The sequence below is a fragment of the Lissotriton helveticus genome, chromosome 12 (assembly GCF_964261635.1).
Source record: "Lissotriton helveticus chromosome 12, aLisHel1.1, whole genome shotgun sequence".
NCBI classification, from domain to species: domain Eukaryota; kingdom Metazoa; phylum Chordata; class Amphibia; order Caudata; family Salamandridae; genus Lissotriton; species Lissotriton helveticus.
In genome coordinates, this window is record NC_136073.1 from 914,295,683 (window position 1) to 914,322,834 (window position 27,152).

At 42.3% G+C, this 27,152-nt stretch overlaps 2 protein-coding genes across 2 annotated transcripts in view; both read right to left on the reverse strand.

Moving 5' to 3' along the window:
- Window positions 1-1,096: 1,096 nt before the first annotated feature.
- Window positions 1,097-2,038, reverse strand: LOC144798224 (olfactory receptor 1G1-like). The gene has a single exon (XM_078668973.1). It carries the CDS (start codon window positions 2,036-2,038, stop codon window positions 1,097-1,099), a length of 942 nt encoding a protein of 313 aa, XP_078525099.1.
- A 13-nt stretch (window positions 2,039-2,051) lies between these two features.
- LOC144798225 (olfactory receptor 2D2-like) overlaps window positions 2,052-27,152 on the reverse strand; it is a 42,991-nt gene continuing 17,890 nt past the window's right edge. Inside the window, exons 3-4 of the mRNA XM_078668974.1 lie at window positions 15,745-15,802; window positions 2,052-2,056 (exon numbers count right to left, since the gene is read on the reverse strand). Of these exons, the coding sequence (XP_078525100.1) occupies window positions 2,052-2,056; window positions 15,745-15,802 (63 nt within the window). The remainder of the gene's footprint in view (window positions 2,057-15,744; window positions 15,803-27,152) is intronic.

A 27,152-nucleotide genomic window follows, 5' to 3' on the forward strand; every position in this document is an offset into this window, starting at 1 on the left:
TGACCCAGAAACTTGAGGCCATCAGGACACACATTGAGCTTCACATGATAGATTGCTGCAACTAAAAGTGATGCCCTTATACACACATCGATCTTTAATATGTCTTACAATAAGTGTGTATTGTGCATTCGGTGATGCCAAACATAACAAAGAACATTTGTCTCTTTAAGCCTCAGATGGCGATATGCCTGTCCTCAAATATTTTTTTGGGGGGGAATAATATCATTGATAAAGGTGTCAGAGTACATGGTCCTGTGCTTGGCAAGGTACTCATATAGAGTGTGTGGTTCAGACATTGAGCTGCTGCAATCAAAAACTGCTCAAGCACAGGTTCACTTGGACCAAGCAGCCAACTGGTTGCAATGATCAGATTGGATAAGATGATAAACCACTCACTGTAATAATACAATGTGCGTTCTATTATGTTGTAAATGTAAATGTAAATGTTGTAGTACTTGTATAGCGCCCGAATCACCCCACATGGGGTCTCTCCGGCACTTGTACGCAGCCGCTGTGGAACCCTTCCTGTCTTTTTCCCTGTGAGGCGTCCACTCCTGGGCACCCCCAAGGTGGAGGCCAGGCATCCTAGCACTGTTGGGGCCATTGTGTAGATTAAGCAATCTATTGCCCAGAGTTGCAGAGTGGGACCCATGATTAGAATAGGCACCGAGGCGAGAATTATCAGGTCCGAGGAAATTGAGCCCAAGGCTCGACGAAGCGGGAATTGAACCCTGGTCCCGGGCCAGACCTCTTCATCAGGGTCTGCCGCTCTAACCGTTGAGCCACACTTCTCCACAAGAAGTTCTACATATCAGTATTATGTGATTACAATGCTTTGATTATATTTTCTTTATAATGACATACATAAAGCAACCTACTCATCACAATACAATAAATGTGTGGTAGGCAAACAGAATGAGTACTTTTCCATTGACATCAAATCAACAGATAAATTAACATATTTACAGCTAAATGAATGAATGAATGAATGAACAAATTAATTCTCATGAAAAGCCTGAGTCCATGGATACATTTATAGCCGAGTGAGTGACTCCATGACAGTACAGTGCATCACTAAGCATACTGAACATGTTCTTCACATCTCCACAGAAAAAAGGTTCTTCACCTTCTGCTTTTTAAGAGCTCTTTTCACCTCCTTGTTTCTTAAGCTATAGATCAGAGGGTTCAACATGGGGGTTAAACAAGCATAGCAGACAGAAAATACCCTCTCCATGGAGTGACTCGAGTTGGGTTGAGCATATGTAAGAATAGTTGTGCCGTACAGCAACACAACAGAGACCAAGTGAGACACGCATGTGGAGGCAGCTGTTCGTCGGCCTTCAGCTGATCGCATCCTTATGATCCTAGAGATAATGAATGTATAAGTGATTACAATGAGCATAAAAGGCACCATTGAAACCAAGACACTTATTACAGCGTTTATAACTACTGTGATAAATTTGTCCCCACAAGCCAGCTTTGTGAGTGATGGGATATCACAAAAGAAGTGAGGTATTTCATGAGACCTGCAGAAGGGTAAGCTAAAGGTTATTGGGGTCAAGCTAAGGGAACAGGCTAGCCCTATAATCCAGGAGCCTGAGGCTAGCTGAACACACATTGAACTTCTCATGATGGTTGTGTACCGGAGAGGGTTGCAGATCGCTACATAGCGGTCGAGTGACATGACTGTCAGTAGTATGCACTCTGTGATGCCAAACATGGCAAAGAAGAACATCTGTACCACACAGCCGCTGAAGGAGATGTGCAGGTCCTCAAACAGTAACCCGCTTAGGGTTTTTGGGACACTGGTGTTAATAAAGAAGACGTCCACCAGAGACAGGTTTCTGAGGAAAAAGTACATAGGCGTGTGGAGGGCCGGTTCCAGAGTGAGAATGACAAAGATAATTAGGTTTCCAAGGACAGTCATCAGGTATATAAAGATGAACATAACAGAGAGAAGCTGCTGCATTTGGGATGATGCATCTGAGAAGCCCAGAAGAAGGAATCCACTTCCCAGAGTCAGGTTGGATCCATCCATTTGTGCAATGCATTCAAGCTGCAGAACAAACAGAAGAGAGAATACTGTCATAAAGGATGTATTAACAACAGTAATTAACAATATTCTCTTTCATCAAATATACAGAAATATATAGTCTTACAACTATGAAATGTAGTCACACCACACAAGAGATGTCTTTGGAAAGGCAGTGTAGGCTGAATATTTTCTTGCAAAATGGTTGACTGCAAGAGATAAAAAAAAGGAAAACAAAATAATAAATTGGTGTACATTTTCTTAAAGTCACTTGAGTGGCTGAAATGACATCAGATGTCACTCATCTATCAGTTTGATAACATCACAGGAATCTTTTTAATGCAAACTTTGATGTCATGGTATTATAGGAAGTAACTATGGATGACCTATGACCAAGATGACATTACAGGTATGAGCATCTCCCAGCCTTGAACCATGTTAACATTACAGAAAGTAATATCTTGGAATTAAATAATAAAGTCATGCTGTGAGTGTAAACTAAATAAAATACTTAACAACTTGCCCTCATATTTCACTACTGTCTCCATATATCTCTTCTTCAGTCTCTCCATGCCTCTTCTTAATCCAGCCATATTTCACTATAAGCACAACATTCCACAATCCAGGACACCTCTTGTCATGGGCCTGAAAAAATATGACCATACCAGGATTCTAAGCTAGAAGTGCTAAATATTGACACAAGATGCACCGTTTGGGTTACTTTTAAACGTGAGCAGCATCTCAGATAGATTTTTTACAGAGTATACCATTAGGTTAATTTTAAGGTGTAAAACTACGAATTGGAACGCAAGTAACAGTGTTTTGAATGGAAGAAACTGGTAACCAACTCTGAATTACTTTTTTTAGATGAATATTTACATCAATTGAGTATTTAGGCACTTTGTTGAGTGTGAGACGCATTTATCAACATTGTTCATATTTGGCAATTACAATACATTTGCTGACATTTTGCATTAGTAACCTACACAAAATTACAATAGGTTAAGCTCACCCCTAATATTTAGGACTAGGTTTTCATAGGAAGTAGATTTTTTGGTTTGCTAATAACTTTTGGACAATTTGACAAATCACACAGAAAACTTTCCAAAAAAACATTTGTTCTCCCCCACTATCTCGTGGAAAGTTTAGCAGTGATCCATCAAGTGGGTGCCAGGATTGGAAGAATCAGTTGAGTTGTACAGTGTTCCATATATTGGATCTGCTCTACACCTACAGCTTGGGCACTACCCAGAATTCCATAATCTTTTTTTCCATAATTTATGCAGTACTCTAAGCCTGTCTGAAAGGGGGTTGTTTTCACTTATATTGACTGCTCCCTTGTGTCTGGACAAAACTATACCTCCCTGATGAGCTTTATTAAGAGTGAAACACATGTCAGGGGTTGCTTGTATACATTTCAGACTGGCTTGTTTGGTATTTTACCAATCCAGAGCTGTTCTACTGTGCCTAGAACACTAAGAATCCTTCATCATTTTTCCAGCTTGGCATGGATGATACTTTCAAATCTTAAGCTTAAAGATTTTACTTAAGAAATCACAAAAGGCTTTGTTACATTCTTACATTCTAGATAGGTGAGGATGGCTATATATATATATATATATATATATATATATATATATATTCACTGAAAAAAACATAGGTTTCAGGTATGTTATAGTTAGAAATTAGCATTTAAAACACCTTAGAAATTTACTGAAAAAGCATAGGTTTCATGGAACTCTATAGTTAGCTGAACATTTCACTCTTACAAAACCATAGAAATTCCACTGTTAAAGTTTGTTCAGCTAACTATAACTTGCGCACCTGCAATGCACTGCTCATGATGTCACATATTACATCATTCATGACATCACTGATGACATCTCAAATGACATCACTGATGACATCACTGATGAAATCATCCAATGACTGTGTGTTTCTATAACTTTTAAATATGTTGTATATATTCCAAGGTGTATTGAAGAATGAGTGGCTGTATAAGTGTATGGATGTCGGATTTAGTAGGTGGGTGACTGACTGTATAAGTTAGTGATTAAATACCTCTTACTGAATACATGGGTTAGTGACTTAACTGTGTGAATGTCTGTATCAGTCTGTCTGTGGTTGTGCAAGCTGTTGCATGAGTTGGTCAGTAGCTACATGTAAATGTATTGCGACTTATATAGCGCACGTATCACCCGAAGGCATCAAGGCGCTTGCTTAGGGAACCCGTCCTGGTATTCCCCTGTGAGATACCCCGGCAGGGTATCCACAAGGTGAAAGCCAGGCATCCCGCCGCGAGGGGCCGTAGTGGAGATTAAGCAAGCTATTGCCCAGAGTCACAGAGTGTGACCCCGTGAGTCGAGTAGGCACCGGAGCGAGAATTGTCGAGTCCATGGAATTTTTTTTTAGCCCAAAACCCGCCGAGGCGGGGAATCGAACCCTGGTCCACGGCCAATCTCAGCTTCCGGGTCTGCCGCCTCTAACCACTGAGCCACGCTTCTCCACTGAGAAGCGTGGCTAATGAGTGTCTAAATAAGTTAGTATTGCTTTTCTGAGTATTTTTTAGGGGCGATTGAGCGTGTGTGTGGGTGGGTGGTAGGTGTGTGACTCTGCATAGATATGTGAGGTGTTGATTCACTGGGTGTATGGGTTCAGGAGTGCATGTAAAAACAGCTGTATGGGTACGTGAGTGTGTGTATCGGTGTGTTGGTGAGTGAATGGATGTCTCAGTGGTACATGTCCAAGTAACTTCATATGTTAAAAGGCAGTGTATGTGAAAGTTCAATTATATAAAGTACTCTACATGATAGTCAGTGATTGTGAGACTGGCTGTATAGATGAGTGTGTACTTGTATCACTGATTATATAACAGAGTAAGTATGCGTTAGTATCTGTATGAATAAGTGAGGTGGTGTGTGTATATTTGTATAGGTGAGTAAATGCGAGTGTGATAGATTCTTAGCATGTGAGTAACTGCATGGATGAGGGGCGATGTTTGATTGTCTGTATAGGTGTATGAGTGCATATGATAGTGGTGTATTAATGAGTGACTGCATGTATGAGTGATTGTAAGAATGAATGAGTAGATGTGTGTGTAGATCTAGCAATCAATGAGTGCGTATATAGTAACTGGTATTGGTGTGTCAACGATTTAGAAAATGGTAGTCTGTATTTTATAGTGAGTGTATCAAAGGTTATATTAGAGTGGGAAGAGGTGCATCAGATTTTCACATGGATGATGGCATTAGTGATGTCATCAGTGGTATCATTTGAGATGTCATCAGTGATGTCATCAGTGATGTCACTGACCATGTCATGAATGATGTAATATGTGACGTCATCAGCAGTGCATTGCGGGGGCACGAGTTATAGTTTGCTGAACTAACTATAACAGTGGAATTTCTATTGTTTTTTTAAATGCAAATTTCTAACTATAACATCTGTGAAACCTATCATTTTTTCAGTGAAGATGAAAGGTTTTATAAATGCTAATTTCTAACTACAATGTCCCTGAAACATATTGCTTTTACATAAATTTTAAAAAGACGTGCATACTCTTTGTAGTGAAAAACTAACTATAACAGGAGTCTGTTATAAGTTATAATTTTACAATGTTTAAAAATTAATTAGCACTAATTAACATATAAGTGTGGAAAAAGTGTGATGCACCAGCTATGATACTAGACTTCGAACAACTGCATTCACAGTTCATTTCCCGGCTCCGGCGGCAGGTTAGCCCACCACAATGTCACTGTGGGCAACACCTTGCTTAATATTCCCGACACCCTGAGTGCCTGGACACCTCTCCCGGGGTAGCTGTACGCTTTATAAATGATGGCATTTTTTAAATTTAAAACCATAGTGATGAGAAATATTAGCATGTTTTTTAAACTATATTTTTTTATGTCTTCTATTTAGAATTACGGCAATTAATAAATGTTTTAGTCACGAGAAAAGAAATTGCCAGGTAACAGTTTTTAAGCTTTTCAATGTATGTACATATTAAGGACCTTATACTGGTGAGGATTGAAATTGAAACTTTTACCGCTTCACATTTTGTAACTTTTCCCAACACGTGCACAAGTTAAACAGTGAAAACTTGAGCATGTGTTATCCGTAAAATGTGACATCTAAATGACCGGAGCCACTTCTTCCTTCCAAAGACTACTCAATAACTAAAAAGTATATAAACCACACCCGTTGATCGATTAGTTTTGTTTTTGCGAGTTCCTTATGCGTGTCCATTCTGTGATGAAGGTTCCCTTTTCTAGCGTCAGATTGTTCTTTTGTGACAACACAACATATTACGGAGTTGTAAGTTGTTTGATTATGGCATAGTACATATTTATAAAACGTAGCTATTTGTCAATATTTAAAGATTTGCATTTTGAAAAAAGTGTTATTGGTTGTTTTTGCCCTTTATATGTAACGTCAGCAGCTTGTTTTGGGAAACAGACAAATTAGAGCAATCACTGTTCCTTTTCTGGCTCCTTGGAGCTCATATTCTGTGACTTTGTTTATTATAATATTGACACTATACTTGACCTCAGAGGTGTTGGTGACCCGTGGGCACAGAGACTAAAGATTTATATGCAATCTCAGCAGCTTCTGGTTCTTAGTGTGTTTCCCCCTGAGATAATATAGTGTGAGTATGTATATTGTAATATTCACAGTCATTATGATCTCAGTGGAGTTCATGACCCGTTGACGCGAAGACGAAAGGTTTCGAAGTCCCGGAGAAAAGAAGCTTTAAACATATTTACCGCTGGAAAATATTTTGTTATTGATCTTGTTTTGTGTTCATAAATTTATTTTTCCTTTTTTCCTTTTCCTTTTGTGTGGCATCATTGACACTGTGTATAATCTAGTACAGTGTCATATTTTCACACAACAGGAGTTGGAGATTTATCGGCGGCAGGAGTAAACAATCTGAAATACAGCTTACTGACCTTTATAACATACATATATTTTTACTATGAGATTATTTTTTGAAATTGCAGTTTAAAAAAAGATTGTTTGCATAGATACTTTATTACTGAATACCTTTGATAAACCCTACATTTCTGAATTATATTTTCATATTTCTCTTTTTCTCTGTTGCTGTTCCTATTAACCTTCTCCCTATGGAATATATAAGACCAGTAGTGTGTATTATTATATTACTTTCATATATGTTCTTAAAGGAGTACGTGATTTGTTAGCAGAGCAGTGAGCGACCTCTAAGCACTATGACTGAATTTTCCCGAGTTCTACAGAATAGAAATTGTAAAAAATGAGGAAGCGTACATTTTTATGTAATATGAAGTCATTTGTGTTTAACTGTTTTTTACTTGTTATTGTTCTTCTGACCTGAGATGATGTATTGCGGGAGTGTTTATTTTAGCACTTCTTTTCTACTTTATCTAAAAGTAATTCATACCCTCTTTTATTAACAAGAATATGGGGCAACACTTTTACAAACTATAGGTGACAAAAAAAGGGAAGGTGTGGCCACGCTTAAGGGATATTGAATGAATTGTGTTTTTATTTGTCACCCCTTTCTAAAGAAAGTATGGGCCATATTATCAAGACTGGGCGATAAAATTATCGCCGCTTTATCGGCAGGAAACTGCTGCTAAAGTGTCGATACTGGGCTTGACAATATGCCCTTATGAATTCCCATAGAAACCCAGGTTAGACATCTAACCTTGGCTTCTATGGGAATTCTCTAGGGCATATTATAGAGCCCATTATCACCACTTTAGTGGCAGTTTCCTGCCGATAAAGCGCCGATAATTTTATCACCCAATCTCAATAATATGCCCCCAGATTTGTAATTGCCTAATAAAAATCTGTTTCAAACCTAGACAAAATTTTTTGCAGCGCAAGCACACCTCCCCTTCAGAAAATTAAACACCACATTACAAGTAAATAGTGCACCACGCAAATGATATAAATGGCCCTTAAAATATATAAAAAACTATTTTTACGTACACAGTCTCTGTCCACCACTTTGTGACCACTGTACAGATTTAATAGTGTTCCTACCCTCCCCTCTAATACTTTGTTTTCCCATATTCCTTTGAAGTGCATCACAAAATGGCTCACAACAGTGAACCGTTCCCAGCCAATAAGAAGCAAACTTGTACTCAGAACACTTTAGCCAATAAAATGTCCATGGTGTTCTGCAGAGGGAGAGGGTATTGGTTCGCAGCCAATGAACATTAAGCCTGGGAAGCTCCTGCTTGGAACAAGTCAGCCAATCAGATTCCTGCCTCTGCACCATACAGACTGCTTAAACTAAGTCCACAGTGTTCCTACTATACCCTCTTATACAATTATTCTCTTTTTTCCCCTACGCCTTTCGACTGAGTCACAAAATGGCTGCTAACACTTCCTAGTTTTAACAGTTCACAGCCAATGAGCCGCACGCTCGTGCTTGTAACGCCTTAGCCAATCAGATGTTAGAATTCTCAAATATCGATATCTGTAAAATTTGATATTTCTCAAAAACTACTGAATGGATTTACACCATTTAAACAAAAGTGTGCTCTCTGGACCACGACCTTTCTCCCTACCAAATTTGGTGTAATATCGTTCAGCAGTTTGACCTGTAGCCTTGTCTAAAGTTTCCCATTGAAATTGCATGGAGAAGACATGTTTTGCGACCCCCCTTTTTTCTCAGCCCCCCTTGATGAATCACCCCCAAACTTTCGAGATAGGGACTGATCTGAAAAGAGAAACTTTTTGGAAAATTTCGCAAAGATCCGTCAAACGACGCCAAAGTTATAAGCAAATCCAAAAATGTTTTTCCTATGGAAACTTGGTTCTAACTATAACTATCTACTGGTGACCGCCAGTAGATAATATATATATCCACAGAGATTTTACTGCTGCCATCTTGGTGCAGTGCCGATTATGATCCGATCCTGCTGAAAACATACCCTTGCACAAATGTTGCAGAGTATTGATCATTATATGTATCCAGACCTGGATTAGATACATCTTCATACCATGATATTTTATTACATATATAAATTGATTACAACAAAGTGTTGTGTACCAATACATTCAATTGATTCGTATGTACCAAGATGATGGGTTATGTTCAGCCCTTTTTGAGAGAAACCTCACGCCGTGTATGGTCTCATGAAAAGTGCAGCGTGCTTTTGTATCTTAGCCTTGTATGGGCCCATGCTGCTCGGAGGTACATTGTGCATTTTTCAAATAAATCTGTCACATGAAATAGGCTCTTTCCATGCCCAGGACCTAGTCTGAAGAAAGGAATACTTGTGTGTACATGACGTCAAAAGAGAAAGAAGGAAAAATTATATACATGAAGATTTAACTAACATTGGACAGTTATGTGCCTCAACACAATCTTTAGCCCTCAAGGTGAAACAATAGTTCTTCGCCGCTATTCATCCCTTCGGGGTCTTGGTTTGTAGGTCAATTTTATAGCATGATTCTTATCTCCTGAGCTTCATAATTCTGTCCCCTCCCCTGATGTTGTCAGGTATATGGTCTATACAGAAAAACCGTAGGAGGTTCTCATTGTTGTAATGCATTTTGACAAAGTGTCTAGCTACTGGATATAATACATCTTCATTTTTGATGGCCATCTTATGCTCCAAAATATGTGTTTTTGTGGGTGAATAGTGCTTCCAAAATATTTTAATCCACCGGGACCAACTAAGCACTAAACTGTATTTGGTGTGCTGCAGGTCACGAACTTGTTTATAGGTCTAGATTTTTTCAGCCCTGGTACCTTATACAATAAGGTTTTGCGGCTATTGAAGCAGGCCTTACTACATGGAAAGAAGTCCTGTAACTCCTTGAAAGTTGTCCCTGTGCCCACTTTCTCATAATGACTACGCATCAGGTAGTTGCTGAGGGACTTGGCTTTCCCTTAGGTCAACAGAGAACTCAGGGGTACATCCAAGCCTATAATCACGTCCATTTTCAGAGTGCTCCAATGTTTTCGTAAAATGTTCCTCAATGCATTGGAGTTCTCTAAAAAGGTAGTGATCATTCTAAACTTCACTGTTTCCTTATTGTCCTTCGCTATGTCCTTCAATAATTCTTATCTGGGGATGGAGTTGACCTTTTTCAGAGCTTGAACCAGTACCTGTCTGCCATAACCCCGAGTACTGAATCTGGCTATGCTTTCTTGGGCAGCCACCTGAAAATCACAATCTCTTGTGTTATTTCTTTTTATTCTTTTGAGCTCTCCGTAGGGGATGCTGCTAATGAGCTTGTGGACCTTACTTCACCACTGAATCTCAGATTTATGTTGTTGATGTTCAATACATTTATGTGAAAAAAGAAAGGAGTTCTGTCTTAACAACAACATCTTTATTTTCCAAGACCAGTAGTACTGACAAATCCAGGGCACAGCCATGGGCACCTGCTTTGCCCCAGCTACGCACATTCATTCGTGGGCTGGTGGGAGAAGCGGGTGGCCTGGCCAGTTGCCAATGATTGCTGGACAGTCAAAGTGATATCACGGCACAGATATATAGACGGCCTCTTCATAATTTGGAAGGGGTAGTCAGAGTCAGTAACATTTTGACCTGCTTGAAAATTTAAAGGAAGAACTTTTCACATTTTCCATATTATGTATTTTCCCGTAACTAATTTTATGTCCACACCTGGCATAAAAAGTCTTGTGAGGTTGCAGGAGGACAGCAGTTTGCACAGAGAATGTATGACTGAGAAACATTTATTTTGCTTAAACTCCACTCCACCCAGTGTCTCTCAGACTTTTATCTGGGAGATTTGCTTTTGGTTAGAGCTGTACCGCCCAACCACATTTCACTCTGAAGGTATAATCTCAGATTTATGCCCATAATTGAAATAAATTTCATGATTTGTGTGAAAAACATATGCAATTCTCTGGCACCACTAGTTTTTATGAGAAGGGGTGTGTTATTAGAATCATGTAGATATGCTACATACATGAATACTAATAAGATGTGAGACATCCCATCATGTTATCAGCAATCTATGAGGTGCACATGTGAGGGACAGCGTGCCGTACACAAAATGTAGTACAACTTTGTTGTAGTCAGGAATTGAGACTTGCCAGTCTCTGTCATCCATCTAGCCTGAGTGGTCTAGCATGCCGCATTAGGAAGGACAACATATGTTAAACTGGTGGCTGGCAGCACAGGTCCAGCAGTGACATTATAAACAGACAGTGTGTGATCCTGTGCGCGGGTATGTTTGTCCAGGTGCCACATAGTGTAACACTGTAGTATGTGCACAAATAGAAATGGGTGGCTTGGAGAGCTAGAAGTGACAGTGGACACATGTGCAGGTGATTTTGACAACAAGATAGATTTGGGGCCCATAACCTTAGACTCTAGCAGGACTGACATTTGTGTGACACCTACCTGGCAGTGGGAAGGGCTCTGAGTCCAATCCCGTTTTTGCCCTTGCCACACCATGGGTGGCTGCTGCTCTTGGTCCTTGCAACTGTGGACATCTAGGTTCTGGGATGGATATAGAAGACAATTATTTTTCAATCAGTTGTTTAATGACATGTTAAAACAACACATATGTAGGTGACGTAAAACCACTACTAGATCTCTTGATTTGACATTGATTCTTGCGAAAAGAGAATTGACAAAGCATTGGAAACCTGCTGGAGACCTCAAGTACTTAGATGGAGGGATGAGCTAGTTAAATGGGCAGTACTGGAGAGCACTATACTGTTTCATGAATTGAAAAAAGGTTGATGGAAAAATGGTCAGGCAAGAGTTTGGGATTATTTAGTTGACAGCCTTCAAGCTCCAGATATAGGCTCAGATGCATCTGAGAGTTCTCAGAATTTGCAGGAGGATTTTGAGGGAGGAAGTATTTGACTTTACCGGAGTTGCGGCTGCGGATGGGGTATAGTTGGTTGTTAATGGCTCACTGCTGAGTTTAAAAGTTGTGTACAAATTTGGGTTGTTTGACAATATATTGTATGATTCTGATGTCCAATGTATCCACTGTTCATACCTCATTCTTAGTTTCTGTAATGCTAAACCCTGGCACTAATGATTTGTTTATTGTGTTGGAAGAAAATAATAACATTTTGTTTTAAATAAATAGGTGATGTAATCTGAGGAGAAAATGACAAGTCATATACAGCACGGTGAGCACACAGGCTACAGGAGCATCCTGATCCCACACATCACCCATTAAAGAATCCCATATATCAAGAAATATCCCAAAAATCATCCACAGCAGAAATTTGGCTGGAAGCTTCAGAGATAAGGAGTCAGAAAATTGACTGTCGGTGTACCCCTTACAGGACTGCATGAGAGTCCATTCTATGGTCCAGACATGACCCACTAGACTGAGGCCTCCCACCCCCTACCCCACAAAAACAGAGAGCCCAGACAGACACACATGAACCCAACGAAATTGATACCTCATACCCCCAGACATCAGATTCTCTGTGACAGGTAGACAGGGCACTGTTATGGGGTGTCATCAAATCACAGGGATGGTCAGGAAGTCCCCCTGGCTGCTCTCGGAACCTCTGTCTGCTATACACTATCCTTCACATGATGCAATGCGCACCATCCCAGAGCACTATTACCTATAAGTGGGTACTGACGCGGCTCTCCAGTGTTTTAGTCATACATACCTTCTCCACCACTAGAAATGCAGCCAGATGTCTTTGGGTTAAGCGAGCCCTACAACAGTTGAAGTGCCACGCAACAATAGATGGTGGGCCTGAGATGTTATGTTATGTTATGTTAAGCATTTTGTAAAGCGCAAACAGCTGCCCCAGCAACGGGGCGTCCCGGCGCTAGAACCATAACACAAACAACTGAGTAAAGAACAGAGGGAGGCCTACAGGGGGGGAAAGAGATGGGTTTTAATAGCTCTACGGAAAGCTAATAGGTTGTCGATGCAGCGGATGTGGAGGGGGAGGGAGTTCCATAACTTAGCCCCCAAAAGTTTGAAAGAACGTCCACCGATGCGACAGAACTTGATGAGGGGTACCATGACTAGATGTTGCCCCTTGGACCGGAGGTTGCGTTGTGGGTTATAGGGCATCAGCAGCGGGCGGAGGAGCTCTGGACCCTCGTTATTGAGAATTTTAAAGGCAAAAGTGAGGGCCTTGAATTGGATGCGGGCTTCCACGGGCAGCCAATGTAGTCTGTGAATGGTAGCTCTCGCTGAGCTCCTTCTAGACAGGCCTACTATTGCCCTAGCCGCCGAATTCTGAATCCGTTGGAATCTCTTGATTTCAGCTTTGTTAGCTCCTAACAGCAGGACACTCCCGTAAAAATTACCAGTGGAGGTCAGTGAATCCCAACTATCAGACCAGCATTTAGCCAGGGCAGTGCAATCTCACACTGTGGGCATACACACTGCCAGCATAGGGGGTGCTGGAGCCTAAGTGTGTCCAGTGCCAGTTGTACTGTTGCTTGGCCTCCCCGATATGTCTGTCATGTGATTCCAGGAGGACAGACCAGCTGTGTCTGAGCTCAAACCACAGTCGAGTAGGAGTGACATATAAGCATGTTCTGCAGACCAAAACAATATTTTCCCAGAATCTTGAAGCGGTACCCCCATTTGATGTGGTCAAATGGCATCTCTGAGGTGAGGGCAATAGTGTCAGAAGGGATATTTATGTTCCTTCATAAGGAATGGGCGAAGGTTCAAATGTGGTTTCTCGAGGACCTTTTTTGCACAAAGCCTGCCTGTGAATGGTGCATTAGAAAGGGTTATGCTAAGGTGGGTGCTATATAGGGTTAAGGTTCCCACTGGATGGCCCCAATAAAACCCTTAAACTGTGAGCCAAACTTAGTCTATAGCCCCATATAAGGTGGTCTGTGGTGATGTAAGAGGAAATGTACATATGGACGTGGCACACCACAACAAAGCTCCCTTCCTTCTCACCTCCTCTTTCCCAACAGCTTAGTAAAAACAACAAAATAAAAATTGAACTTGTCCGAGGTAACCCTGCAGCAAGAAGCCCTAAAAGTGCCAAGTTAGCATAAGAAAGATAATCTAAGACGTGAACCTGAAGAGATCCAGGGGGCATATTACCAACAACTAGCGATAATTTTTGTCTCTAACTTGTTTAGAGACAAAAATTATCGCCGCACATCGGCGATTTTTATCGCAGATAAACCTTGCTATTAGCAAGGTTTATCGCAAATGCGATAAAAAACGGCCGCAATGCATGAATATCGCTGAAAAGTCCGCGATATTCATGCATTATCGAGCAAATGCTCTTAGCCATGTTATCCACCTCCCATTGGATAACATGGCTAAGAACTGCTCAGGGCAGGTGTTAGCTTTTGGAGATATTCGCGCTTAGCGCGAATATCTCCAAAAGTTGGTAATAGGAGATAGCGATGTTAGCGACTGTTTCCAGTCGCTAACATCTTGGCACGCCCACTTTGCATGTCATTAGTGATAAATATCACTGACATGCAAAGCGGGGCCCAAGATGGTCGCTATCTCCTATTAGCTGTCACTAACTGGTGTTAGCGACAGCTTGGTAATAGGGAGATAATTTTATCTCCGCTTTCTTGGCTTTTAAAGCCAAAAAAGCGGAGATAAACCCCTTGATAATATGCCCCCAGGAGCTTTGCTGGTCAGTTGAAGGACAGCGTGTGTACATGCTAGGGTCTGCACCAAGCGCATCAATGTCAGCAATATGAGACGCGAGCAATATCACAAAGGCTTTCTCTATCAGTAGCAGTGAAGGTAACGGGCTTCTGTAGTGACCTAGATCTGTCGCAGTCCTAAGTGAAGTGTTCTACAATATGGTGCAAGCTGTCCTTGTGTGAGTAACCTTTGCCTGTGCAATCAGAGTCACAGGGCTGCCCATACTTAGGGGCACATTTTTGGTAGATCGGCTTTTGCGTTAAAAAGGGAGGCTAGTTGCATGGGAATTTTCAAGTAATGCCCCCTAGAGGCTAAGAAATGCAAAGCAGCTCTTTTTGCAGCTTTGTAAGATTTGCGCTGGAAGGTAAAACATTTTAAAAACCCTTTGTGCTGGTTTGCATCACTTTTATGATACAAAGCTAGTGCAAGATGTTGGTAAATCACCCCTTAGTGTAGCTATGATGATGACAACATGATAGAAGTGCAGGCAGCTGTTGTGAGACCAGTGATACCTCCCTGGTGGTGTATGCGCCGTTACAGTAATGATCATAGTAGTGGATGTCAAGAGGACACATATTATGTCCCACTGTCAGAGGCATCTCGAGGAGCAAGGAATGTCCTCTGAGTCTTGTTCGCATGGCAGACTGAGTTTTCGCAACTTGAACGACCCAAGTAGTAGACGGCGAGGAAGAGGAGGAAGGCAGCCCGGGCACACCGACAGTAGAGGTAAGTGTTTATTTTTGGGGTATTTCATCAAGTATTATACATTTTTTAATAGGCGGGGTGGAGGCGGGGGCTGGCCGACTCCGCTCTGCTGCAGAGTAGGAATTTGCCCTATACTCCGCGTTCTACGTGGAACGCGGAATAGGGAAACGGAGCGGAGCTGTGTGCCCAGGCTTATATAAGAGTCCAGTATGTCATCACTTTTCTCAGGCTCCATCTGATGAGTGTTGTCCTCAGTTAATGCCGCTCAATAGAGTCAAACGCTTTGGTGGTGTCTAGGAAGGCAGCATCCTCATGCAGCCAAGGTCCATCTGATGGGCCATCATGAAGAGGGTCTTCAGGTTATCAGCTGTGGAGCATCCAGGCAGCCGCCCCACCGCTCTTACCTGCACGGGCCGCTGCTGCATCCAGGGATGAACCCCGATTGGTCGGCAAGAGCAGCCCCTGCAGCAAAGAAATCAATCAATCAATCAATCAGAGCATTTGTATAGCGCACTACTCACCCGGAGGGTCTCAAGGCGCTGGAAAGACTAGAGGCAAGATTCTTAGCAACTATCCTTGTGTACATATTGATTATTGATAATGGCCCGCATGAACCACACACCTGTGGTGTTTGCCCGGCTTCAACAGCGTGATCACTGCTGCCTCTAAAGGGTAGGGGGCGCTCACCCTTTAGAACGGCCTCTCCGGAAATACCTTTGGGAGCAAGTGTGATCCCCAAGGGTTCAGTGGCCTAACACAGGCCCCCGCAGGCCCCACGGTGCGGGAGGCCTCCAAGCTGCAGGGGGCCACCTCAGCACAGTACTCTGGCCTGATAAAATCTGGAGCGGGCCCCTGCATGTTTTGCTACGCCTTTGCAAGGGTTGGGCCCTGCCTGTGGATGGTGGTAAGAGGAGTCAATGTTAATCTGCCCTGGACAGTCAGCAGACATCCCTCTAGGGCAGCAATGGCATTTATGTGAAGGGAGCAAAAGGCACACAGATGACGAATGGACTGCAGAGCAAATCAAGCATTTCCCCCCAGTCACCTTTTGCATTATTTTGCATTCTTTTTGCATTTATGTGATGGGCATATTACCAACCTACAGCTATATTTATCGCTAAGTAGGGTTAGCGGTTATATTTTTAACGCCGCCCTTCACCTGTTTTTATCACTGTGATAACTTGCTATTATCAAGGTTTATCCCAAAAGCGATAAAAATCAGGCGAAATGCGTGTATATCGCTGTCAATACAGCGATATTCACGCATTAGCGATGAAATTCTCTTAGCCATGTTATCCACCTCCGATTGGATAACATGGCTAAGAACTGCTCTGGGCAGGTGTTAGCTTTTGGAGATATTCGCGCTTAGCGCGAATATTTCCAAAACTACGCCTGAGTTGATCATAGGCGATAGCGATGTTAGCGACTGTTTTCAGTCGCTAACATCTTGGCACGCCCACTTTGCATGTCATTAGCGATAAATATCGCAGACATGCAAAGCGGGCCCCAAAATGCTTGCTATCGCCTACAAGCTGTCGCTAACTGGTGTTAGCGACAGTATGGTAATTGGGCGAGAAAATTATCGCCGCTTTAGCGGGAAAAAGTCCCGCTAAAGCGGCGATAAGGGCCCTTGGTAATATGCCCCCTAGTCCTCTGTGAAAAAGCACCTCTGACCTCCTAATGTATCACAAGGTCGCCGCATATGACCTGTGGCCCTGCCCCTAGCCACCTCCTCACACCCTTCTTGCACTAGATGCAACTCTCGCAGCAGACCATCTATGAGCTGTGTGGCCCTGTAGGATTGCATGGGTCAGGTCTTCCTTGAGTCATAAGGCCCCTCACCTTCCAACGTGTCAATCAGAGATTCTCTTTGTCACCTCTATGGATAGCAATATGGAACACATATGTAAACTGTGAAGCACTTCCCATCCTCGCCTGCACGCGCCCGGCTGCATAGATCATTGAAAAACATTGTATCCTTCCCCCCACCCAAGTAGTGCCCAGCTTCCCAGCATGTGTTTGACTTATATCTACTCACCCAGCTTTAACACAAGTGCCCCGACCCCCTCACAGGAAAACAAAGAAGAAGTTTGGAGGAGGCCACAGAAGCAACACTTGGTGTCGAGTGTCTGCACTGCATTTCAGACCCGCATAATAGGGAAATCAGAAACCCTGCACTCTTTACCCAGTCTCCCCCAGTCTCTGGCATGTCTACCGCATAATAGGCAAGTCACTAACCCTACACAATCTTGCCAGTTTCTGGCGTGTCTATCGCATAATAGGCAAGTCACAACCCCTGTACTCTCTACCAGTCTCCCCTTCACTCTCTACTGTGTCTCCGACATGTCTGCTGCATGGGAAACAACCTTTAAAAAGCAGTCATTACATCGCACTACATTTACAACACAGTCATTACATCGCAACAATCTTTACAACGCATGTCACTACAACGCAGCCATTACATTGCATGTCACTACAACGCATGTCATTGCAACACATGTCACTACAACACACACATTACTTTATATTTCATTGCAATGCATACCATTACAACGCATAAGTACCCCTACACTATTCAACACTTCCCCTACTTTGCACCCACTGGAGTTAGGATAGTAATTTTTACCCCTACACTATACAACACTTACCCTACTGTTGCATCCTCTGGAGTTAGAATAGTACATTTTAACCCTATACTATCCAACACTTACCTTAAATGCAATGTAATGGTATGCTTTGTAATGTTATGCGTTTTAATGGTATGATGCGATGTAATGGAATGCTTTGTAATGGAATGCAATATAAAATGATGCATTGTAAAGGATGTTGCGATGTAAAAACTGAGTTGTAAAGGCATGTGTTGTAAATGCATGAGTTGTACCATCATACATTCCTACTGCATAAGAGGCAAGTCACAAACCCTGCACTCTCTACCCAGTCTCTGGCATTTCTAATACTTGATAGTCAAGTGTCTTACCTGGGTAAAAAACCTCAAATATGACAGTAGAAAATGGACCATAGCTATCACACACCGTGTTTTGTATATATACAATATGACTGGCACTCCTGCAACCGTCGGATAGCTGCACCACCCCTGCGTTCTAACTCCAGAGGGGGCTATCTATCGCGCCCACTGTGCCCATTAGCCAAAAACTGAGTCCTCACAAGATCAGGGGTACATATTGCATGTGTATGTGTCATTTCCCATCACTAAGGATTGGATTGGGGCCTTTGTCTCCTCCTCTGTGACGATTATTGTTTATTGAAGAATGCCGCCACCTCCTGGTGATCTGAGAGAATGCACTTTTCCATCCAGAGTGAAGCGAAATCTAGAGATAGGCACAACACAGTGCAGCCAGTAGCCATCCCCTGCCATCCTTGGCACCTGTACGCCCCTTCTCGTACGGCTTGGGTGTGGTTGGGAGAGGAGGCTGGCTGGACACCCTCGTGCGCGATGTTCTTCATGTCCCTTGCACATGCCAATATGGTGCTGCCTTCATTCTGCTCCAGTGTTGAAGGACAGTCGATTCATTCCTTTCTGTACAGAGAATCCTAATTCTGTTGCTTCACTCTAGAGCTAACTCGTGAGTTCATTGTGCATACTTACCTGGTAGATCGATTCACAGACATTTCAGGCAAGAATTACAGGTTCCTTTTGGTACTATTCGACCTCCTATCTAAGGTGCGACACAGACAATTACTGCAGAGACATCACTACAGGCTGCCTTTCTGGCCCAGTCCTGATGAAGACCCGCCATGATGATTGTGAATTACACACATAATGGGTCGAAACATTAACAATAATCTTTGGTATTCCCATTACCTGCCAAGCTATCTTCACTTGTAAATATAGAAAGGACATCTGCTCGGTCAGGCATCTGTTGTTCTGGGATAATCTCAGAAAGGAATTGTCTATGTAACCACTTTATTTTGTGTATATGTCAACTGTGTTCCAAGTCCACAAGTTTTCAATGTACTTCTATTTTAATATATGTTTTCAGTCCATGCGGTATTAATGTTTATGTCTGTAACAGTCCTGTGTGATTAAGCAGTCCAACATGATTTATTTTCCAAAAATCAATTTTCGATATATGATTTATAATATATCATATTTTCAAACTATCGTGTGTGTTGGTGTTCTATGTATGTATGTATTTATTTCTTATATAGCGCAAACATTTCACCCTACGGGTATCTTGGCGCTCAGCTTTCTACATACAGCCTCCGTTGCAGCAGCATGGTCGAATTAACAGCCTCTAGGAAACAGCCAAGTTTTTAGGCTTTTCCTGAAAATAGTCAGTGTGTTGGATTGTCTAATTTGAAGAGGCAGCTCGTTCCAGAGACTATAATTTGTGGTCAGTACCAACACGTGATTAGGTTGAGAGACCAACATAAAATATTTGTGAATGAATTAATGTTCATGCTAAAGAAATAGAACTCCCCGCAGAACCAATTGTTGTTCCGCACAACTACATTTCCCAGGTTCTGAGGGATACTGGGTCACCCCATTCTTTTTAGTTCTCTGTAATAAAGCAGATTGAGAGGGATGGGGTGCAGAGGCGTGCCAGGGACAGGCTGGGCAGCAACAGTGTTCTGGCATTAGTGACCCATTAGGGCAGTGAGTAGGAGGTATGAGTAGGAGGTATGAGCCTAGTCCCAGCTGATCACCCGGGTAGGAAGAAGGATGCCAGAGACCAGGACAGGCACGTGACAGTGTAGGTACCACTGTAGGTCCCCCCATCTCTGGGCCCAGTAACCGGCTCCAGTTACCTCTTCTGTGGCTCATTGACAATGTCAGATGCAAAGCATAAGCAAGCAATGACAGTGCGTTACAGCCATACAATAGGACTGTAAAATCACAAACGTTTCTTTTTGTAACCACTTTCAACACACTTCTCTACCTGTCATGATTCGTTCACACATGCATTTACAAAATCTACCATTCATGCCCCAGCCCGAGTTAGTCAATTGACACAATGATTTACATAGGATTTTCAATTTTTTAATATCAAATATTCATTACACATATCATTCAATGGATAATTAAATTAAAAAGTATATACACATCACATGAAACATGAGTGTAAAAACCCTTTTCTTTTCTTTTTAAAACAGTGATGTGACAAACTTTGTGTCACTACAGGAATTTCATAAAAAGGACAGAGAGAAAACTAGACAATTGCATCTGACTTTCACTTTTGCTAATTCGTTCAAAACAACAATTCGGACACACAATTATTTACAATCCTAAAATATTGTGCCCATGTGTCTTCCAAATTCAGCTCTTAAATAGGTGTTGATGCATATCGATGGATGGTTAGAGATGTGAACCACCTTCTTCAGGACTAAAAATTCTCTCAAAAACCTGCTAGGGCAGAGGTGAAATCAGCATTTACCGAGCACTGTGCAGATACCAGAATGAAAACTGTGCTATCAAAAGCCTCAGTTTCAAATCATTGTAGATTTTTACTCCCAGGCGAACCTGCGTTATACCTGTCTTTAGATCTTACAAGGTGGGAGCGATCACTTTTTTTTGCCTCAGGATGGGATACATTTTTTGGTCCTTGTTTTTTAAAAAAAATCACCAGATTTAAAGGGAAACACAGAATTGATTTGCCCCTGCAATAAACAATCTACACAATCACGTTTGCACTTTATGTTTTTGACAGACTGTACAGTCTAGCATGCAAGCACTTTCTGAAGCCTTTGTTAGAGTAGCTTTGCTCCGCTTACAGGTTTTATGCTCACATGAACCTCCTACCTTGTCTGTACCTTCCTGAAAGCAGACATCTGGGCCAGAAAAACTATGGAAGGCTAACTTTTTGAACAATAATCATGTCATGGGTCATTTAGCTGGTCAAGCTCGGTGTGAATTCTTCCTCTCTTCCTTCTCTATTTGAAGATATGAAAGAATTAATGAATGAAAAAGCATTTATAGAGAGAGTGGTTACCCATGGGCATCCCAGCGCTATCAGAGGCACCCCTTAAGCTCCAGCAGATCAAGGGAAAAGAAAGGTTTTAACTTGTTTCCTAAAATTCAAATAATTAAGTTCGAGACATCAGGTAGGTGGTTCCAAAGCTTAGCCGTGTTATATGAAAACAAACAGCCTCCAGTTCGTGATCGCTTGATCTTCGGGACTAGGAGTAGGCTTTTTTATCAGATCTCAGTACCCTACTTGGTCGGTAGGGCTGAATCATAGAATGGATCATGGACAAGCCCTTGCCAGTAAGACTCTTTGTGTGCAGTGCATAACGACTTAAATTGGATTCTTTCTTGGATTGGTAGCCAGTGTAGAGTGGCAAGTGCAGGTTTTGCTGAGAGGCATCTGGGGATGTTCAATAAAAGGCGAGCAGCACAATTCTGTACAGTTTGCAGTATTTTGGTTGAGACCTGAGGGCGTAGTCGAGCCGTGATAGCATTAGAGCTTTTAGAGGAGGATATATTATTATGAGAGGGGAAGGCTCTGTGAAGGTCTAGAGCTCAGCACCCCACCTTACCCCACCATCACATCAAGGGTGCTGCAGCACACACTTCCATCACATTATTCTTTCAACATCAGCATTGCAGCAGCACACACCTCAATTGCATCTACATGCAGCAGCAAAAACTGCAATCACATCAAGGGTGCAGCAACACACACCAACATCACATCAAGGGTGCTACAGCACACACCTCTATCAAATAAGGGTGTAGCAATAAACACCACCATCAAATAAGGGTGTAGCAATAAACACCACCATCAAATAAGGGTGTAGCAACACACAAGACCACCAACTAACGGTGTAGCAACACACAAGACCATCAACTAACGGTGTAGCAACACACACCACCATCAAATAAGGGAGTAGCAACTCACACCACCATCAAATAGGAGTACAGCAGCAGAGACTACCGTGACATATGAATGCAGCAGCACACATCATCACCATCACATCAAGGGTGTAACAGTATACATGACATCACCATCACTCAAGGGCTGCAGTCTATGTACAGCAATCACATCAAGGCAGCAACAGCAAACACCACATCACATCACATCCATATGCTACGGCACACATCATAAGATCAAGGGTGCAGCAACACTCACTATCACAACAGTGCCCTAGACCATCAGAAGGAACAAACACAGTAGATATGCACAGCTGTCCATGTGTTTCTTGAGATATAAAAAGGATCAAGACAGACAAAGAGGCAAAGAGCAGATTCAGAATAGGAAGGGAGGGAAAAGAATAGTGATAGAAACCGACAAGCTCTGCCTATCATTAAGGTTGAGGGCCAAAGCTTGAAGGCTGTCTGACAGACTGAGCAAAGGATAGTCTGACAGGGATGTATGACATTACAACGCATGCATTTACATCGCATGCCTTTACAACGTAAGTATTACAACGCAGTCCATTACAACGCATAGTGCTTTTGGGTGTTGGATAGTGAATAGTTTAATTTACTATTCCAACTCCAGTCCCCGTGGACACTAGGGAAGGTTATTGGATAGTAAATTAACCTATTCCCTATCCTAGAGCACCCCCCAGAGCAATGTGTTGTAATAGTTTGCGTTGTAATGGTTGCGCTGTAAAGGCTCTGCGATGTAAAAGTTGCATTGTAAGTGTTGTTCACCGTCTGACAGGCACTAATCATTGTAGGGTCAGGCAGCCAGGCACAATGCATGTTCCAAATGAGCAGGTGCCTGGCGGCGGGAGCCAAATTTTATCCAGCTAAAGACTTCACAACCCTGAGGGAGTGACCTCATCAGCTGGCAAAGCCCCAGTAGGACCTCTCACTCATGACAAGGGGGGGCATCACCAATAGACTAAGAGATGGGTGCTCTAGTTTTAAGCCCTGAAGTGCCCAGATCTGACTGTCAATCAGTGAAGCCCTGTCATAGAGTGGAGTAGAGTCATCAACTCTCACTGCCTCCATTCGACTCCCTTACAAGTGAGGGAAGGTCCACCATCACCGGCTGACCTATTACAAGGTCAGATAATGATAGGAGGTGGAGAGATGGTTTTATTTTCCCGCTGGAATTATCCAGCTCATTCCAGTGCCTTCTGCTTTCCCTTCCACTTAACCTGCATCACCACCACAGCCTGTAAATTATTTTTTATGTTTCAGTGGATGCATGTATGAATGTAAGTGTATTTGCAATTTCATTACAAGACCGGAGGCTAACATTATGCATTAATCCTTTAATGTCACCTCCACACAGCCACTTTAAAGTATGCCTCACAGTGTGTATTGTGAATGAACATAATACAGTCAGTCTAATCTTGGCCAGTCTCATCTGCCTCTTTTAAATGCGGCTCCACACAGATAAGTATCACATCTCTTACTCTGATTCGGGTTATATGCGTGTCTCGCTTTTGTAAGTTATTACCTGCTAAAGTAGATAAGTCTTAAGAAACTAGTCTCTGTTTTAGATTCTTTCTTTATATACATTGGTATTGATAGAAATATGATGGCAGTTTAAAACACTGCTTTTATTAGTTTTGAAATACATTGCACAATAGTAGACTCTAAAGTTGATGAGTAACTGGCCTTTCATAGAGCTGGAGCTGCCAATTGTGGTGGCAATGCAGCTCGTGCTAGGAATGGAAGTGTATTTGCAATTGTGTGCTGTGTTTGTAGGCTTGTATATGCTTGTGAATGGTGGGTGTGTGTGGGTGTGAATGGTGGGTGTATGTGGGTGTGAATGGTGGGTGTATTTGGGTGTGAATGGTGGGTGTGTGTGGGTGTGAATGGTGGGTGTATGTGGGTGTGAATGGTGGGTGTGTGTGGGTGTGAATGGTGGGTGTATGTGGGTGTGAATGGTGGGTGTGTGTGGGTGTAAATGGTGGGTGTATGTGGGTGTGAATGGTGGGTGTATTTGGGTGTGAATGGTGGGTGTGTGTGGGTGTGAATGGTGGGTGTATGTGGGTGTGAATGGTGGGTGTGTGTGGGTGTGAATGGTGGGTGTGTGTGGGTGTAAATGGTGGGTGTATGTGGGTGTGAATGGTGGGTGTATTTGGGTGTGAATGGTGGGTGGGTGTGAATGGTGGGTGTATGTGGGTGTGAATGGTGTGTGTGTGTGGGTGTAAATGGTGGGTGTGTGTGGGTGTGAATGGTGGGTGTGTGTGGGTGTGAATGGTGGGTGTGTGTGGGTGTGAATGGTGGGTGTATGTGGGTGTGAGTGGTGTGTGTGTGGGTGTGAATGGTGGGTGTGTGTGGGTGTTAATGGTGGGTGTGATTGTAAAAGGATGGATTTGAGTCAGTGTGCATGTGAATGGGTACGTGTGAGCATGTGTGTGTGTGTATGCGGCCGTGTCTACAGCTCAGCCAGATGATAGGCAACCACTGAGAGAGAGGGAGAGAAGATTGTGGAAAAAAGAGGTAGAGAAGAAAGGCGAGGATAGAAAAAGAGAGTGGCCTGGACTTTTAGTGTAAGAGGAGCCAGCGGTAGAAGAGAGGCTGATGCTATAGAAAGAGAGGGGAGAGCTAAGGAGGGGTGAATGTGATTGAGAGGAATGATTGAAGTGTTAGAAAAAGTTAAGAGAGGGAGAATAGGAAAGGGAACATGTATGAAGGTCAGCTTTAAATACATTGGGTGAAAAGATTGATGAGGAAGGAAAGAGATGAGCAGCATGGAGGAAGGGGTGAAAAGGGAGTCCAGAGCAAGATAGTAACACTGGGAAGCATGAGAGAGCAGAGAAGGAGAAGAAAGACCAGGATTGCATGCAGTTGTCTGAGGGGACCTTGCCTTTATTGAAGACTCAGGGTTCAGTTGTATGAGGATATTCCTGACTCATTGCCTTGTGGCTTTGAGTATTGGGCCCCGGTATACCTTGAAACCACTCTCAGCCTGTGCCTTGGACATCCCAATAACTCTTTTTGTGACTACAAATACCCCAGACAATAACAAAGACATCCTAGAAGTCAAAACCCTACTCCAGACTTCTTCAGAACCCTATAGCTGCAAACCTTTGTAGTGTTATGTTATGTGAAATTGTAAAGCCGCTATCAACTGCAAGAACTTTCCAGAAGAGTTTTGCGAAACAGCCAAAGTTTGTCATAATACTAACACTTTGCAGGTCTGCACCATGTGGACGGTGAGCATTTGGCTGAGGTGACATGTGACAAGTTAAACACAAATAATATTACAGAATCATGAGACAAAAGATGGAGACCAAGACCTTCACACCTACTTCAGAGAGGACTCCAGCTCAGCTGCCAGCGCACACCTGGTGAGCGGAGGGAGGAAGGCGATATAAAGGCTCAATAATACCCCCTGAGATCAGAGGCTCCAGGATCTCAAAGTAGATTTTAATTAATGCTCAGAGGTAATGATGCTATTCTACTCAGGAGACCTCAGGCCCTCTCTCTGATGCACTCACCCTGCTCAGCCTCAGGCCCCCAATTAAGGGTGGATAATTGTAAGCACAACAATTTATGGAATAAACAAACATGGATCCCTTTATTAAGAATCCAAATTAAAATCAAACAAGGAGAAGGATATTCCTTAACAGAAAACAACAAAAGTAGAAATAAATAGTGGCAAACAGGACAGTTGAAACACAAGGAAATGTGCTATATGTCAAAAGGTACACTAAAAACAAGAAGTGTGTATTTGCTAGTAATAGAAATGAATAATGAATTTTCTGTCAGTAAAAAAGTAACAAAGCAGCAAGCTGCGCTAGTTACTCTGAGATATAGTTCATACATTTACTTTGTGGAATCACCCTCAGGGAGATCATGTTTCTGTCACAGCTGCTGGTCTGAGTGGATTTAAAGAAATTTGTTCACATTGTTAGCTTCTATGTCTTGCTATAAAATCTCATACTAATAGTGAGGCATTTGGCATGTTGCGACAAGGAAGCAAGCTTATCCAAGTATTCCCAGGATGTAATTCCCCTAACATAAGAGAAAGCATACTAGGAAGCATTGTGCTTTGAATACAATACATTGAAGAAAAGACACGCAGAGAAAACTGCTGCTGCCCCCCATACACGCATTACCTTGGGATCGATATCCCCCTTTTAACGCGACCCATGAGTCACTGTAACCAGACAAGCCCATTGGCCCACGGATACATCTCACCATCTGGCTAATTTTCAAAGGTCAACATCATACCTCTCAGAAATGAGCTGTCCTGGCTGCCTATGACTGTCCTTGATAACTATGATAAAGTGGTCAATATGTTGATCCCCAACCAATCACCTGCAAAAAATAATTTAGAGTGGTCCTGATGAAGGTGGATGAAAGTTGAAATTCCCACGAAAAAGATATAGACCAGAGAGATTGCTATCCCAGTTGGCAACACCCACACGGATGGTTATGACATCATCTTTGTGATTACATCAGTGCATGCTGTTGAAGGGTGGATGGCGAGTGCATGTATGCGAGTTCTGTGGTAGTGAGCATCAGTGTGATAGGTGAGGATAGTAGTGTGGTTTAATCATGGGGAAAGGGTGAGGAATTTTATGTACATGTAAAATGTAAAGAAAACAAAAGAAGCAGAAAAAACAATCACAGGATCTGTGTAATTGAAAAAAAAAGAATTTTGCACTTTAATAATGTTTGGTGATCTCATGTTTTTAATATTTGTAAAGTGAAAGGACATATCTTTGATATGACGTTTCTAATTGCAAAAAAGAAACAATTAAATAATAAAAAATATTAAATGAATTAAAATTCCATATTTGATCCTGTGAATAGGGCAGGTGGTGACCTATTGAGCTTATGTGAGCCTATGGAAAAGAAATTGGGGTTGGGTGGGAGGTTCGTTTGCAATGTAGTAAAGGATGTTCCCCTAACTCCCAGACCTATGAATTATTTATAGGG

What these genes read in the sequence shown, in the direction of transcription:
- LOC144798224 (XM_078668973.1), bottom strand. Translation starts at nt 2,038, where the DNA reads ATGGATGGATCCAACCTGACTCTGGGAAGTGGATTCCTTCTTCTGGGC.